At 40.7% G+C, this 15,726-nt stretch overlaps 2 protein-coding genes across 3 annotated transcripts in view; both read left to right on the top strand.

Annotated features, from left to right (window-relative positions):
* igf1ra (insulin-like growth factor 1a receptor) overlaps positions 1-6,462 on the top strand; it is a 56,903-nt gene extending 50,441 nt beyond the window's left edge. For both annotated transcript variants that reach the window (XM_077595552.1, XM_077595551.1), the window contains exons 20-21: positions 906-1,040; positions 3,748-6,462. In XM_077595552.1, coding sequence (XP_077451678.1) covers positions 906-1,040; positions 3,748-4,216 — 604 coding nt within the window. In that variant the 3' untranslated portion in view covers positions 4,217-6,462. The remainder of the gene's footprint in view (positions 1-905; positions 1,041-3,747) is intronic.
* A 725-nt stretch (positions 6,463-7,187) lies between these two features.
* On the top strand, positions 7,188-14,696 carry synm (synemin, intermediate filament protein). The gene is made up of 5 exons (XM_077595553.1): positions 7,188-7,784; positions 8,333-8,653; positions 9,228-9,352; positions 10,748-10,827; positions 10,904-14,696. The coding sequence occupies exons 1-5, from the start codon at positions 7,305-7,307 to the stop codon at positions 12,718-12,720; spliced, it is 2,823 nt and encodes a 940-aa protein (XP_077451679.1). The 5' UTR covers positions 7,188-7,304; the 3' UTR covers positions 12,721-14,696.
* The last annotated feature ends 1,030 nt before the right edge of the window (positions 14,697-15,726 follow it).

The raw sequence follows: 15,726 nt of genomic DNA, 5'->3' as shown, positions 1-15,726 counted from the left end.
CATTGCGCAAAGTTTGTCGCGACGACCTGGTAACGTGGCCAACTATCTACTTTTGAGTGTCTCTGTTGGGCCAGTTGGTGAAAACATGAGCAAATACTGCGGTCGATGCCAGTCATGGTAAAAATTTCTAAATCGTTGAACGGTCTGCAGAGAGAACCTTGGTGACGTTTACCAGCGCTGTACGAACTAACTCTTGTCCTTCGATGGTAAAGCCAACATTAGACGCAACACTGCCAGCTGTCACACTGACTTCATCGTAGTACATTATAAATAGTCAATGGCTGGCAGTGTAGTTGACCTTTTGTACATTTTTTTTTATTTTATTGATTCTAAACCAAAACGTTTTTACATTTTTTATTTATTATTATTCTGATGAATTGTTTGCCTTGTAAAGCATCATGAAGAAATCCCTGCTTCCTTTACTTCTAGATCAGGGGTGTCAGACTCGGGTTGGTTCGCGGGCCGCTTTAACGTGAACTTGATTTCACGTGGGCTGGACCATTTTAGATATAATATTTAGATTTTTTTTAATAAATGGATTAAAAGAACTGGATTAAAAGCCCTGAATATTCAGTTTTTTTATAGATCTAAAACAATGTTTATTGTAGCTTTTTTTATATATATTTTTAGATTTTACAAAATGATTTTTGAACTAAAAACACAGAAAAAATGATTGAAAAACTACACTTATTGATTTAAAAGGGGGAAAATCAGGAAATGTAATAAACATCTATAGTCTTCATTTTAATTTGATCCTAAAACTGAAAGTCTGCACTCATGATTTACTTTCCTGTGCCACACAAAATGATGCGGCGGGCCAGGTTTGGCCCCCGGGCTGCCACTTTGACACATGTGTTCTAGATAGTTCAATTTCTACATGTAAATGTATTCTTTTTGGTGAACAGGTCATTTGGTGTAGTTCTGTGGGAAATTGCCACCTTGGCAGAGCAGCCCTACCAAGGCATGTCCAATGAACAAGTCCTGCGCTTTGTCATGGAGGGAGGGCTTCTGGACAAGCCGGACATTTGTCCCGACATGCTGTGAGTATTTTATTATTATTATTATTTTTAATACTTCACTGGTTAATGTTGCCTTTACAAAGTTTTTTTTTTAATTAACTCCCTGGCTGCAGGTCAATTGACGTTGTTAGATCTCCAATCCATTTAAATTTACATTTATCGGTGTCAATGGCAAGCAAGCATGATCATTTGTGAATATGTAAAGGATATGAAAATGTCTTTGAGACTGTATGAGTTGATTATTGGTTCTTCCAGATACAAAAAAACCCAAAATCAATTATATTTTTAGTAAAGTGTAAACTACTACAAATGTTCACCTGACAAAATATTTAACTCCCCAAATTCTGCCCCCAGGGTGCGCAAAGCCCAGTTTGGAAATCATGTGTGGAGTGTCACCCACCCTTGATGCTTTTTTGATATTGTGCCTATTTTAAATTGTGGTTATGTTGCTAAGCGGTCATGTGGTGCGTGCTTGCGAAGAACAGACGTGGGATTGGCGTCACAGTTTAAAAGTGTCTCATTGACGACGACGCTCCGCCAGGCCAGCCTGGGGCCAGACGAGAGGGACTCCCCCCAAACCTCACGCCAGTCATTCCTGTTATTTGCCAATTAATTCATCATTTAATGGGTGACAAAATATTTGGGCTCCGGGACTTCTTTCAGTCATAATTTTTGACTCATCTAATCATCACGCCACTAAAATTCCATCTTTAGAAAAATAGTTGAAATATTCTAGAACAAATTCCATTTTTCTGATTTATTCAAGAAAAGAAGGCATAAAGCTGTTAGCAAAAATGTATGACATAAAACATATTTTATCAAGTGGGGAAAAAAGAAACTACTAATCAAGGCTTTATAATGCATACCTGTCAACCTCTGCCGATAACTGCCCTTATAAATGATTATGATTCTCCCCTTACAAACCCCCCAAAAACCTTACAAACACCGTACGAGTTGTACGGTGTTTGTAAGGTTCATAATCATTTATAAGGGCAGTTATCGGCAGAGGTTGACAGGTATGATAATGCAACATAAAAACATTGCTCGGTCAATTTTGCTTGATGGCAGAGATAGCTTTGGTTACGAAATCCACCTTTAGATTTCTGTCCTCCTCCATTAGATGACTGACCGCAAGTGGAAGAAGAAAGAAAGAAGGGAGGGGAAACAGGGGCTAATGTTGTGCCGACATAAACTTTTGGTTTCTATGGCACCGTGACTCTGTTGTACTGATTACAGCAGTGTGTGGATTGTGTTAAAGAGGTGGTGTGCTGGGGGTGTGCGCGACAATGGAACTCTGTAAAAATATTGACTTTCAAAAGTAAATCAAAAAAAGACATTTAAAAAAATTACGATTTGAAACAGTTTGCAGTACACTTGTTGGAAGCAAGAAAAACTCCTCCTCCAGACCCGGAAGGTTTGGAACAAAGAGTGGGGAGCTTTGAATTTTCCACCACGTGGGTTTTTTGTCAGGATGGGTTGCTCGGGGTTCCCGGCTCACAAGGACGTGCCAAACGGGACTCATATTAAAATGATTTATGACGGAGAATCCCATCATCACTCACTAAAATAAATTATTACGGGCACTGGGGCACATCCAGTGTGCTGAAACTGGCGCCGCGCAGATGTTTTTGTGATGCATAACTGCAACTGAATTCATAAACTAGCCACGTTTTAAGATACTTGATATTTATAGGAGGGAAATGAAATGAGTTATTAGTGCCTTAATCAAGTATGTTAAATTTCCACCTTCATATTTTGGTTCCAAGGAGATGTTTAGAATGTTCTAGAATCCAAATGATTTCCCCAGGTTTGACTCATATTTTCAATATTGTTTAAAAAAGCATTTCTCATTGCGGTCTATAATTATCATCAGCATCTCAAACAGCAGTTGATCACTGTCCTGAATAAAATTCAGCCAATTATTATTTTCGACAGAAATTGAACAAAAACAAATTGAAAAAAAACATTGGACAAAAAGTGGTACAATTAATTTGCGTCTATTGCTGTCACTCTTTTTGGTTGTTTTTGTTCTTCTTCTTCAAAGCTATTACATTTATATCAATTAAATTATTATTTGTATAAGAATTATTTATATAATGTCGTCATTACTAATGGCTATTTTTAATGTTTTAACGGATGATGTGTAGTACTGTATGTGACACTATGATGACTACTTTGGTCTGTGCTTCCACCTGCAGGCAGTAAAGAGAAACGTTCGATTCATTTGCTCAGACGTCCATGTATACAGTATACATTTTCAAATGTTATTCCTTCTGAGCCATACTACGAATTTAAAAGTCATAATACATACATGTAAACGAGTGCCTTTTTTTGTAATTTCACCACTTTTAAAGTGGAAACAACTGAATATTTTTTTAAATATTCTTATGCTGTTGCTAATCAATGAGAGGGTGCAATCCAGAAGAGTCTACTGCAAAAAAATGAAGATTAAAGCAAAAAAAATGAAGATTAAAGCAGTTCTAAACGTAATATCTCAGTTCTGTCAACAGCGATTTCCATATTTTAGCTCACAGGTTAGCAAAGAGCCAGATGCACCCATCAAAAGAGCCACATGTGGCTCCCGAGCCACAGGTTCCCTACCCCTGATATATACTGTTTTTTTGTGGTTTTGAAGTAAGAATAAATTGTCATTTTTTTTCCTTTTGATGACACAAATGAAGTTGTACATTCGCTATAATGTAATCGGACCTGTGGTCGATGTGCGCAGGTTTGAGCTGATGCGGATGTGCTGGCAATACAACCCCAAGATGCGTCCCTCCTTCTTGGATATCATCAGCAGCATCAAGGAAGACCTGGAGCCCCCTTTCCAGGAAGTCAGCTTCTTCTACAGCGAGGAGAACAAGCCGCCAGACACCGAGGAGCTGGACATGGAAGTGGAGAACATGGAGAACATTCCGCTAGACCCCGCGGCCACCATTCAGCCCTCCGGGGCCGCCCCGTTGGCGGGCACACCGCCGCCCGCTTCGACACAGCCGTCACCCCCTGCCGCTCCTTTTATGAAACCCGGCTCACCTACGGCGGGGCCCTCGGACAGCAAGCGCACGGGCCACGTAGCGGCCAACGGGCCGGTGGTGCTGCTCAGGCCCAACTTTGACGAGCTGCAGCCCTACGCACACATGAACGGCGGCAGAAAGAATGAGAGGGCGCTCCCCTTGCCCCAGTCTTCGGCCTGCTAGTATCGCTCCTCCCTTCATCCCCGGTCCTCCTATACAGGGTAACCCAAATTTCTCAGACGAGAGAGAAAGAGAGAGAGAGATTTGGTGTCTTTGTTATGTCACTCCTTCAAGAAGGAAATCAGAAGACTTCAAAAGACCCAAGAACATTTTTTTTAACCATATCTGCCAGTAAAGGTCAACAGAAGAGCACTTTTTCCCCTGAGAGAGGATGTTGTGGAGTGTGTATTTATAAATAATTCTCTCTATTGTAACATTTCTTTTTATATAACTTTTCAAATCAATGGACTCTTGTTGGAGGAAAAAACTGAAGAGAATGTGTTGTCTCTAAAAGAAAATGATAACACTAAGTTGCCAAATGGAGGCTGTGCTTCAGAGTCAAGTGCATGATGGCAGGAGTCATGGTGAAAAATGAAGTGAACTACAATATCCCTAAGATAAAGCAATTAATGTCAAAAGTTTCATCGAGCACCAAACAAATGCTTTATCTTTTTGGGTGTGTCTAACTTTGTCATATGTCATGCGAAAAGAAGAGTTTCTAAGATTTTTTTTCTTAAAGAGAGTTGCCAGTGTCTTATACACTTTTCCATCTGTCTTTCAAATCAGCCTGTTTGTATGGGGGAGTCTTGGGTCATGCAAAGGAACTGTACTGTTTTCATTATCATACTGACCTGTGGTAGAGCCTCCCCGCAGACCCCCAAAAAAGTAGCACAGACTCCCAAGTGCAGTAAAAGCAAGAATTTCTTTACATTCGTGGAAGCAGGACTTCATTGCCAAACATTTCAAATGTCACTTTCTAATGTATTGGGCCCTTGGGTATGTGACATATGTGATGAACACATTGTTCAAGTCCTTTAAAGTCTTAATTTGTGTAAAAAAAAGGTTGGATATTTCATTTTATCATTGGCAGTTTTCATAAAGTCCAGTCCTATATGAATGAAATTTGACAATTATTGGGTATTTTTTAACATTTACTTGCCTTTTTTTGCTATTGTTTTGAATGATTAAAAAAACCTTTTCATTCACACCTTGTGTGTAATTATCCCCCCAAAATTGGATCCATATACACATATATTTATATTTTAATATTATTTCCTTGCATGTAAACTTCTGAAGCACAGTCTCAGTCTGACACATCCAAACAACCACAACATTTAGGGGTATTTTATCAGTTTTACAGAATTTGATCGTCTCTGAATGTTCTGAACTCCTGTTTTTGAAGAAAAATGGCGGAATTTTGTTTTTGAATGTTTTCTACATCGAAAACTCTTTGTGGGTGACTCAATCGCACCGCTGCAATCAATTCTTAACGCAGTTGCTGCAATTGACGGTTATAGACGCCCAATCCATTTTAACTGGAAGAGAGCAACTTATCACGGTCAGCCCTCCCAGTCAAAATGAATTGAATCTCTATCCCTACTGATGGCGGTCAATGTGAAAACCCCCATTTTTAGACTTCATGTCCCAGCATGCACTTGACCCTACGGACGAAGTGCATGTTGAAGGCCTACAAACGTCATTTGTTTGTCACCTTTTTACATTTCTAATTAGTGTTTCTTTGTGTATGTCAGCGTATGTGTGTGTGTACATGACAAAGCTGCTATTTATTCTCTATTTCTTTTAAGTCCTTCAGGTTTGCTATTTTATGCTCGTCACTACTTTCTTACCTATAAAATCTATTAGAAATATATGATAAAATGACAAAAAAAGGATTTTAGTTATCAAATGTGTTTTTAGACATGTCTTTACTTGTTGGATGTCTTTATTATTATTATTATTATTATTATTATGAGAAACGGACACCTTGGCTCTAAAGAGCCTTCTTCTGCTCCCTTTTTTGGAACTTTTTGTGGTCTAGCACTGCACCTCTGGGTGCAACTCAATCTCAGGTCAAAGTTTGAAAAAAGGCTTTTTCACCTTCTTTTCTCCACACGTTCTCTTTATGCTCTCCTATGATTTTCTTCTCTTCTCTCTGTGCCTCCTTTTTTAGCCACATTAACCAAATGTTTGCTTTTAAAACCCAGTCAAAGCAATGTATGGCTAACTGGGTCTTGTTGTTTGCCTTAATCATGTTTCTCACTTTTGCCCGTTTTTTTTTTTTTTTTTTTTTTCCTGAGTGTGGGTTAGGGTTAGGGTTTTTTAATTTTTAATTTTGGGTGGCGACGTTAATTCAGTGCCACACAGCCCCGCCGACCCCGTTTAGGTGTTATTATTTACGTCTCAAACCAAATAAAGAATGTCTTCAAGAGCGGAAGTTTTTTTTTTTAATTATTATTATTATTATTATTATTATTATTGCTATGGGTGAGAATAATAAGGTCTTAAAATATAGGCTAAGAGTAATTTTGAAGGATTTTCCAGCTTATTTTATTTTGGAAATGTTCTTTTTTCCCTTTAGACGTGGTATTTATTTGACATTTTGTTTTCTTCAAATGTTATCAGTTTAAATCACTGTATAAATGCCCCAATAATTGAATATAAAGATGCATTTTTCAAAAAAATACATTGTTGTTGACATTTTTCCCCCACTCTTTTCAACACATCTTTGTTGGCTTCTTTCACGTACCACTTATTAAAATAATTGTATTGAACATTCACAGGCATCGATCGACATGTACTTTTGATGAACCACTAGATGGCGCCATTTCCCTCTGCACAATGTAGAAAACGACCGACGTATCCAAGTGCCTCCAGTGAATTCCATCACCCATTTTAAGGTACCATTATCTCTGTTTCGCCCAAGTAATTTGTGTTATCTGATTGTCTGGTTTCCTGACCCAGACGTCCTGTGTTCCTTTAATAGGTTCCTGCTGCACCTCCTCCCAGTGCCACTTTTGTAAACCAAGCAAACGTTGAAGTGAATAGTGAGATTTTCGACAGCTCGTGAATGCAGCGTAGCATCCGCCAGCCAGAGCCTCTCCTTTAGGCAGGGCGATTCTCGGAGGCTGGACACGCCCATCCCAGTGCACTTGTCAAAGGGTTAGCGAACACAGGTGACGTCACACTTGCGTGCAAGGACACCCGTTGAAGAGAGCTCTCGGACTGCAAACATTTCTTCTTCACCCCCCCTCCAACATTTTTTGCCGTCGCAATGTTGCCTTCGAGAAGAACTTTTCAGGCCGACAAGCAGCAACTGCAGCAGCTCAACGGCCGGCTGGCTCAGTACCTCTCCAGGACGCAGCAACTGGAGCGAGAGAATGCTCACCTCCTGGCCGAGATCAAGCAGCTCAGGCAAGCCCAGGTGGCGGAGAGGGAGCCGCGATACAAGGCCGAAGTGCGTGAGATGAGGCGAGCGATGGAGAGGGTGGCGCTGGAGAAGTCCCGCGCCGAGATGGAGCGCCAGAGGCTGTGCTTGGAGTTGGAGGATGTGCGCTCGCTGTGCCATCAGCAAAGCGACGCGTGCCGGAACATCGGCGGAGAGCTGCATGGCCGCGAGAAGGAGCTCCGGGCGGCCCAGCACAACAACGGCTTACTCCAGCAGCGTCTGCTGGAGCTCCAGCGTGAGTACGCCTTCTTGGAGGAGACGCACCGTCAGCAGATGGCACAGCTCAGACGGAAAGCGGACTCACAGGTCAGTGGTAGGGAAGGATTGGATTGGATAACTTTATTCATCCCGTATTCGGGAAATTTCATTGTGACAGTAGCAAGAAAAGGCATAGTCATAAGTTAGACAGTACAGTTAAAGGCCGCAGAACAAAAAAGCAAAAGCAAAAAGCACAAAGTACAAAGCAAATCAAAGGCACACTGTGTTACTGTTAGCCCACTTTACTTGAGTATATTCATTTGTACCAGCAGTGAAAGAGACAGTATTTATTGTACGCACAGTGTTTTGGCTCGTGCGAATGGCTCTCTGTGGCGACCCCTGATGATCGAAATTGACCACGACGACAACTTGAAAAGTGTGTTTATTTTAAATCAATTATGTTCACTCAGATTTGAAATGTTAACAGTGACACTGTTAACATTTCAAATCTGCACAGTACAACGTTGTCTTACATGTTATATTCTTGAGACAAGCTTAAAGTACAATTCACCATTATACCAAAAAATGGGGAAAAAACAGTGCATAAAAGACTTAAGTTTCCAGCGTGTAAATAACGTTTTCCACCTGTTTCCCAGGGGAACTTTCAGGTGGTCACACAAAGTTACGGTGGACCTCCTGCAGCCTCTGTTGAGGAGGTGCAAGAGTACGCCCGCGGGATGTCCGATGGCTGGGTGCGGACCATTGAGATGTACCAACAAAAGGTGGAGGATATGGAGCAGGCCATCCAGGAAGACCATGCCATGCTGGGCGACCTGCAAAGGGAGAAGATGCTGCAAACCACTGAGTTGGACAGATTACGCACAGATGCAGAGAAACAAGGGCAGCTTCAAATGCGTCTGGAAGAGCAACTGATGCACCTGCAGGAGAAATTCAGTCAGGATGAGGGCGAGTATCAGGTGAGATCATTACATAAGGTAAATCTAGACAAACTAGTAAGAAAGCTAAAAATCACAATATGTACAGTAAAAAAAATTGTTGAAGAATCACTGAAGCAGGTCTAAATGTTCCTCATTCAGTGGAGGAGTTCACACAGTTATTCTGAAATGTATGTTTCCTGATTCCCCTGGCAGTTGTCAAAACCGTGTAGTACTCGTATTTGTTTCATCATGGCATTTAATCCTTAAATCTCGGAGACAGCTTGAGGGCTTGTCCCCTCGCCGGCCATTTAAGCCAATTAGTTGTCAGACCGAAAAATCCCTATGAGGTAGGCTCTTGAAGATAAAGCCCTACAAGCAGGGCAATCAAAAGACAACAACAATAAATCAGCAAAATGCCTTCGGCCATGTAAAAAAAAAAAGGAAATTGTTAATAAGACTCAAATCTTAGTAGCGAAATTTGAAAAAAAATCAATTCGATTTTGTTAGTATTTCTGTTTGTAGCAGCAGAAAAATCACACGCGCATGCATACAAGTCAACTAAATTTAATCCTGCAGTTTGACCTTAGATCTTTGCTTGTGTTTCTCTGCCCAGATGATTATCAACCAGCTGGAACATGAAAGAACTGCCATGGCCGAGTCAATTACGCAGAGGATGCAGGACCATCAGCATCTGTTGAAGGTCAAGATGGACCTAGGCATGGAGGTGGCAGCCTACAGGTGACAAACCCTGATAATAACTCTGTCAGGGAAGACTTTTTTGATAACATGTGAAAAACTGTAGGTGTTATTGTACATGAAGCATAGAAGCCAAAAAGGATAAATGTTTTTCCAAATTCTGGTATTGATGCCATCAATACATTGTCTCTATGTAGATACTCCATTCATTCTGTCACCTTAACCATGCAAATGGCAGAAGGTTGAATAGACCAAATTATTTGGAGGTGTCACTGTCACGAGTCAGGATTTGCATTGGAATTTAAAGGGAAGTATGGTCAGCCTCGCATTGTGGCTGTTATTTTTAGCTCAGTCTGTTGGGAAGCACTCTACATGAGAGCTTCTTTCTGCCATTTCTTCGTGTTTGTTACTAGAAACATGCCCCAGGAAGGAAGCCTAAGAAGATTACAAAGTGGTATTAATTAGATTATGGAGATTGCTTTGGTATGTATAGAATATTTTAAACAAGTACTGCTGGAATAACAAGGACTTAGGTTGATGGTGCCTTTTAAGTCTGTTAAGTCTTGGAGGTTCAAGATGGAAGAGCTGGAAGAAGAACAACACCGTATGCGGTAATTATCTTTTCTCTCGGATTTTCATGAGAAATTACGATCTGTGGAACTGTGTGTGGTATGGAATTTTTGTTTTCTGTTGTCACCAAAGATAATTCAGTCTTGACTTAATTGCTGTGTTTTTTCTTATTCAGAATCATTTATTTGTGGTCTTTGTCATGCCAGAAAACACAGCAATAATTGTAAGAATTCATATCCTGTTGGAAATAGATTATTTTAAGAGATCTTTAACACAAAATCATGTTTGTAGCTCAATGGGAAAGTGAGCGTTTTGGTTTGAAGTTACTATTTTGGAAGAATTTGGCCTATGTATTGATGAACTCCTTATACTGGAATTAGCCTGATCCTAAGAAGTACTAGGTATCCTTCACAGAGGGAGGACAGTAATTCTCAAAGGCTTCTTTGCCGCTGGGTGGCTGTGGCGTAGTTGGTAGCTGGAGTTGTCCCGGGACCGAAGGGTCCGTGTTTTTGTTCCAGTCGTAGATCAGGAGTGGCCAAGTCCGGTCCTCGAGAGCCCCAATCCAATCTGTTTTCCATATCTCCCTCCTCTACCACACCTGAATCAAATGATCAACTCATCAGCAAGCTGTCCAGAAGCTTCATGCCAATCACGATTATTTGATTTGGGTGTGTTGGTGGAGGGAGACATGAAAAACAGACTGGATAGGGGCTCTCGAGGACCAGACTTGGCCACCCCTGGTCTAGATAAATGCACTATTTACCATTTTTTTGCCATGTAGAGTTCGAAGATTTGTCATAAAAAAGGCATCTTAGGTTCTTGTCCATTAACACGTATAGCTTGAAATATCCTGGTATTTGTCCACAGAGCGCTCTTGGAGGGTGAGAGAGTTGGGCTTCAAGACACCCACAGAAAAATGAATGAACTCCAGAGGGAACGGATCATCGGTAAATATCTCAATGTATTGTTGTGATTTCCAAAATTGACCTATCGGGAATAAATATCAGTAATGAATTCTCTTAGATATCAAGATGGCTGGGAATTCCTACATTCCGAGAACTGCCAGCACAAGCAGACAGCGTATGGACATTGGTTTTACACCATCAATGTATAATATAAGAAGAACTCCTGCAGCTCCCTTACGGTCCAGAAGCCCCCCCAGGGTTGTTCCCATTTCACTTGCCAGCAGAGCTCAGCATCAGAGTCCATCCTCCAGAAGGGATATGATCTCCTTCACCAAAGCCCGGTCTGCCACTTCTTCCTTCGCTCCTAAAGATAAAGTATTAGTCCAGAGTGAGACACTAAAACCCAAATCTGCAGAGAAAACAAACAAAATGGAACATGTCACAAGAATGGAGAATCAAACCAGGTTAGTCAAGTCCTCTTCTACAACTAAGTCAAGTAAAATCCTGTCACCAGTAAATCCAGAGACGGAAAGTTCCATGAAAGGGGCTGATGAACCAGATAAAATAACTTCATATGAAAGGGATTCTAAGAATAAATACAAAACCAAATCCAATATCGAGCAGATTGAGAAAAAGGCTTTAGACAGCGTGTCTGTTGAGGAGATCATTGAGAAGGTGATCAAACCACCTGGCTTGGAAGCCCAGGTTTGCTCCACTGGAGAACCAAAAATTACCTATCATGTGGAGAAAACTGAACAGGGGGATGGTTCCATAAAGACTCAGATTGTGATGCAGTCCAAAGTGGAGGAAGAGGTGGACATTTCAGAGGACTCTGCTCTGGAACAGCTGCTGAGCCAAGGGGTGAAGAAAGTATCTCTGGAAGACATTGAGGACACAGCAACGGGAAGCATGATTAAGGACCTGCTCCGTGGCTTGCAGGGAGACGTGAACCTGCAAAATAAGTCTGTCAATGTGGAGATCATTGAGCAGGCGGTGGAGTATGATGAAGAAGGTGCTGAGAAATACACACCTGGGTTTGATCAGCCCTCCACATATTTCCAAATTGATGAGAAGGAAGAAGACCAAGATGTACAGGTTGAAAAGAGCAGGGATGCTGCCATTAAAGAATCCGATGGTGGGTCTGTTCAGATTCATCAAGAGAGTGAGTCTTTATATTTTACCCACGATCAAGAACCCACTGAGTATTTTGTTTCCACACCAGACGATAATCTCTCAGAGCCAGAGGAGGGTTGCGGCATAACCTCATACGGTCATTACGGCGTGGTTGACGACTTGTCTGATGAGCGTTATTATCAAGATGACAGACTTCCCCAAACCAGAACCATCGTTGAGGAAAATGACCAATACAGGTTTATGTCAGATAGACCTTTTCTCAAATCGGGCATTCCCGAGTGCATCATTGAAGAGGAGATCCGCGTTTCGCCTGTAGTGCAAGAGTCAATGCTCGAGTTCCTGCGGGAGGACTCGTTGGAGCCCGAAGATCAACTGAGAGGAGCTTTGGAGAAGTTACAAGGCTCCATCTCAGGCCCACTGAGGGAGGAGTTGGCTTTCCTCACTAAAGTTAACAGTGAAAATCCACAGAACATGGCCATTGACATCAAGAAAGTCAAGCAGTCTGGTGAGAGCGGAACCACCACCATTGTTGCTGAGCTGAACATCTCGCAAACACTTGAGGACTCCGGGCTGCTGGATAATGACGACTTTTCAGAGGCACAGATCATGGCTGCGCTAAGGTCTTCCAACTTCGGGAGCACCCTGCAGGGGGAAGCTGGAGAAGGATACAGCTTCAGAATCTCCAAAGAACAACATGTGCTCGGTGATGACTTTGGAAAGGAAGATGAGCCATCTTTGTCCCATGCCGATCAGATGGCAGGACACAGCAGCGATATTGGTGCTAGCTCAGATCAAGAGTGAATGAAGCATTTTTATGGGGTCCTATTCACCAATATCTCAGATGATCAGGTGTATTGGTTTTACCAATTGATGCATTGATTTCAACTGTAAGAATGAATTCACTACAAAGAGTTCATGTTCATAGAAGACACTACAGTTCTTAATTTGCAACATTGATGCAGGGAATTGACATGCAGTATGCCCATAGCTACCGTGTGGATTTATTTTATCAAAGTAGGATTAGCTCCTTTATAGACAGTCAGGGATTGTTTCTCTAAATCCCAATTAAGAACCTGGTATTTTAAGCGTGACATGACTTGTAACTGTGATCAAAACATCAGAATGACTGATGTATGGACAGCTCTCCCTAACACATCCATAATTGATTTTAAAACTCTGACTTTGAATAACACTTGACATAACGTCTTCAGGCCCGACTTTCCTGATTTCCATCCATCCTGGTAATTTTATTCTCGATATACTGTAGCTGAATTGGATCTATAAATAGAAAGTGATGCAATGTCTCCCCTTGCTGCTGATCAGCAATTGATTTGGAAAGACCTTGAGTCTTTCAGAACACATTTACTGACGTATTAGGGGAAACCTGACACCTTATTTTGCATACAAATGCAGCAGCTTTATCCCTGGAGTGCCTGCACAAGTACATCTTTTGCTAGCTGCCTATTTTTAAAATGAGTTTTTGAACAAATAATTATTTGATTTGTATTTGGGTGTCTGTCCAGATGAGCACTTTAAATGACAAGTGTAGTTTGGTGTTGTGTTGTCACCATGGGTGTAAAGACAAGCCATGTTTGTACAGTGTTTACTTTTACACTGCGGTCTCAACATTTTTCTTTTGGGTCTGCGAAAGCCATTTTCTTGTTATAATGCGCCCAAACAAAAAAAAGAGGGCAGGATGAACAGTGGCAGAATATAATTTTAGTGAGGCTAGGGCAAAAGTGTGTTGCGTCCTGTGATTCTTGATTTGGGTATTTTAACGACAGCATGAAAAAATAGCTAAACTACAGAAACACTCTAAATTCTAAAATAAATAATTATGAAATAGAAATGCATTTTACGTCAACTTAACAACTAAATGCATGTTTTGCATATCACAAACTATTATTACCACATCGCTTGAATAAATCTACTTATATAAATGTTTTCCCAGAGGGATACCACTTTTATTTTTCTAGTAACAGTAAAAAGAAAAAAAAGATACACACACATAATGCAGCTGATATATCTGTAGTTTTTTTCTTTCTATTTTGGTCTCCTTACCTGTTTCTGGGCAGGTTTAATGCGTTGGGTTGGCCATTCACTGCACAACTTTGTGTCCCATCGTGTATGACTTTTGTGTCTGTACAAAGCATTCGCAGTTAGTGGCTTACAGTATTTGGATGGATGGAACAGTTTTTCTTGAGTTTATCTTGGCCAGGAATTGTGATTCATACAGAATGAGAACGGAGGCCACACCAGCAATGTCACAAAAAGGAAATGGTGGTGGTGTCTGGACACTGTTCACTTGACACAGTGCTATCTGTGTTGCTGGAAGGATGCTTACATAAGAGAGTGTGCTCATTTCAGCTGACTATTTTTGTATCGGCTTAGCAGCCCTGACCGTTCACCAGGCTTTTTATGTTTTGTACACCTTGAACTGCCAGGAGATGTCAAAGAACTGGAAAGTTTGCTCCATGTTTTTATGTTGACAGATGCAGAACATTTGAACACAAGTGCTTTGAAATTGTTTGATACTATACATTTGATGATGTAAAAGAAAAAAATACATTACAGGGATTCTGAAACGGTCATTTCACAGCATCTTAAGATTAACAAAGTCAACATGTAAGGGCTGCGTAATGATTTCGTTTTCACAAATTCAGCATGTCTCATATTGATGTAATGAGAAACACGGCATTAGCTTTGTTCATTAAGATCTAGCTTTATTAATCCACATTTCCCTTTAATAAATACTACTGTTCTATGTTTTCAAAGTTTTTCCGTGTTTATTTCTTCCTGTTGTTGAGTGTCATAAACTAAAATAACCAGAAAAGTAAAGCATAAATGTTCGCAAAGTATAGATATAAATTCTGTTGATTTACAACCTCAATTTTGTTCTCAACTTTAGCTGCTGTGGTCTTCACAACAAACTGGGTCTCCAGGGTGATGAAACTAAAAATAAAAGAAAGTTAAGAGCAACAGAGTGGAATATGAGTATCGTTAGTCATATTTTGCAGGGAATAAACAGTTACACATAACATGGGAAGTTACTAAAGGTTCCATTAATAACTACTTAAGATAACACCTTGTGTGGCCTAATGTGGTAAACAACTGGATTTTTACAAAGCCATGAGAAACAGTTACTTTGAATCCCTTGACTATTTTAGTAGGAAAGCCTGCATTCGTGATTTAGGGAAAGAGTCACTGTGGTCTTTCCCTCCACACTGGGCAAAACATTGTGTAATCTGGATTGACTCCATCTGGCCTCTTGGATGTTTTTGCCGTTGCTAGGGTTGATGTAATGGACGGCCCTTTTTCGGCTGCACAACACAGGAAGAGACGGAAAATTGTCATCATGTGTGTGTATGTAGTCAAGTATCATTGTTCATTTGTTAAATGAACTGTACAAAACGGCTTTCCTCTGGAAAAGTGACATAGTGTTCCTATAGTGGCAAATCAGCGGCAAAGAAAGACATTTTAGACATATTCCTTTTATGTCAGCGTTAAAAAATGTGCTGTCAAGCATGGTGATGAGAGAGAAGGGCCTGTCATCCTCGCGCAGTGGGCCCCCTACTCAGATGCAATAACAACCCTCCATAGCAACAGGGTGCTTTTACTCACTAACTCATCCAGGCGTGTCATAGCAAGAGGCAAGTTTATTTTGGAGAATTTATCATAGGAAGGAATGTGAATGTAGAAAAACAAACAATGCACCATCTTCAATAGAAGGCAAAAGAAATGACCAAATCCAGCTGTTTTTTTAAGACAAAGAAACATGTTTTCCAAGGACATATTGGACAATAATGG

The sequence above is a fragment of the Stigmatopora argus genome, chromosome 3, assembly GCF_051989625.1.
Source record: "Stigmatopora argus isolate UIUO_Sarg chromosome 3, RoL_Sarg_1.0, whole genome shotgun sequence".
Taxonomy (NCBI): Eukaryota; Metazoa; Chordata; class Actinopteri; order Syngnathiformes; family Syngnathidae; genus Stigmatopora; species Stigmatopora argus.
This window is presented reverse-complemented; position numbering and strand designations above follow the sequence as displayed.

Bases quoted from the DNA above. Each gene is read 5' to 3' on its own strand.
- synm (XM_077595553.1), top strand. From the start codon at position 7,305: ATGTTGCCTTCGAGAAGAACTTTTCAGGCCGACAAGCAGCAACTGCAG. The intron at 7,785-8,332 runs GTCAGTGGTAGG...CCTGTTTCCCAG, and splicing joins GACGGAAAGCGGACTCACAG to GGGAACTTTCAGGTGGTCAC. The intron at 8,654-9,227 runs GTGAGATCATTA...TTCTCTGCCCAG, and splicing joins AGGATGAGGGCGAGTATCAG to ATGATTATCAACCAGCTGGA.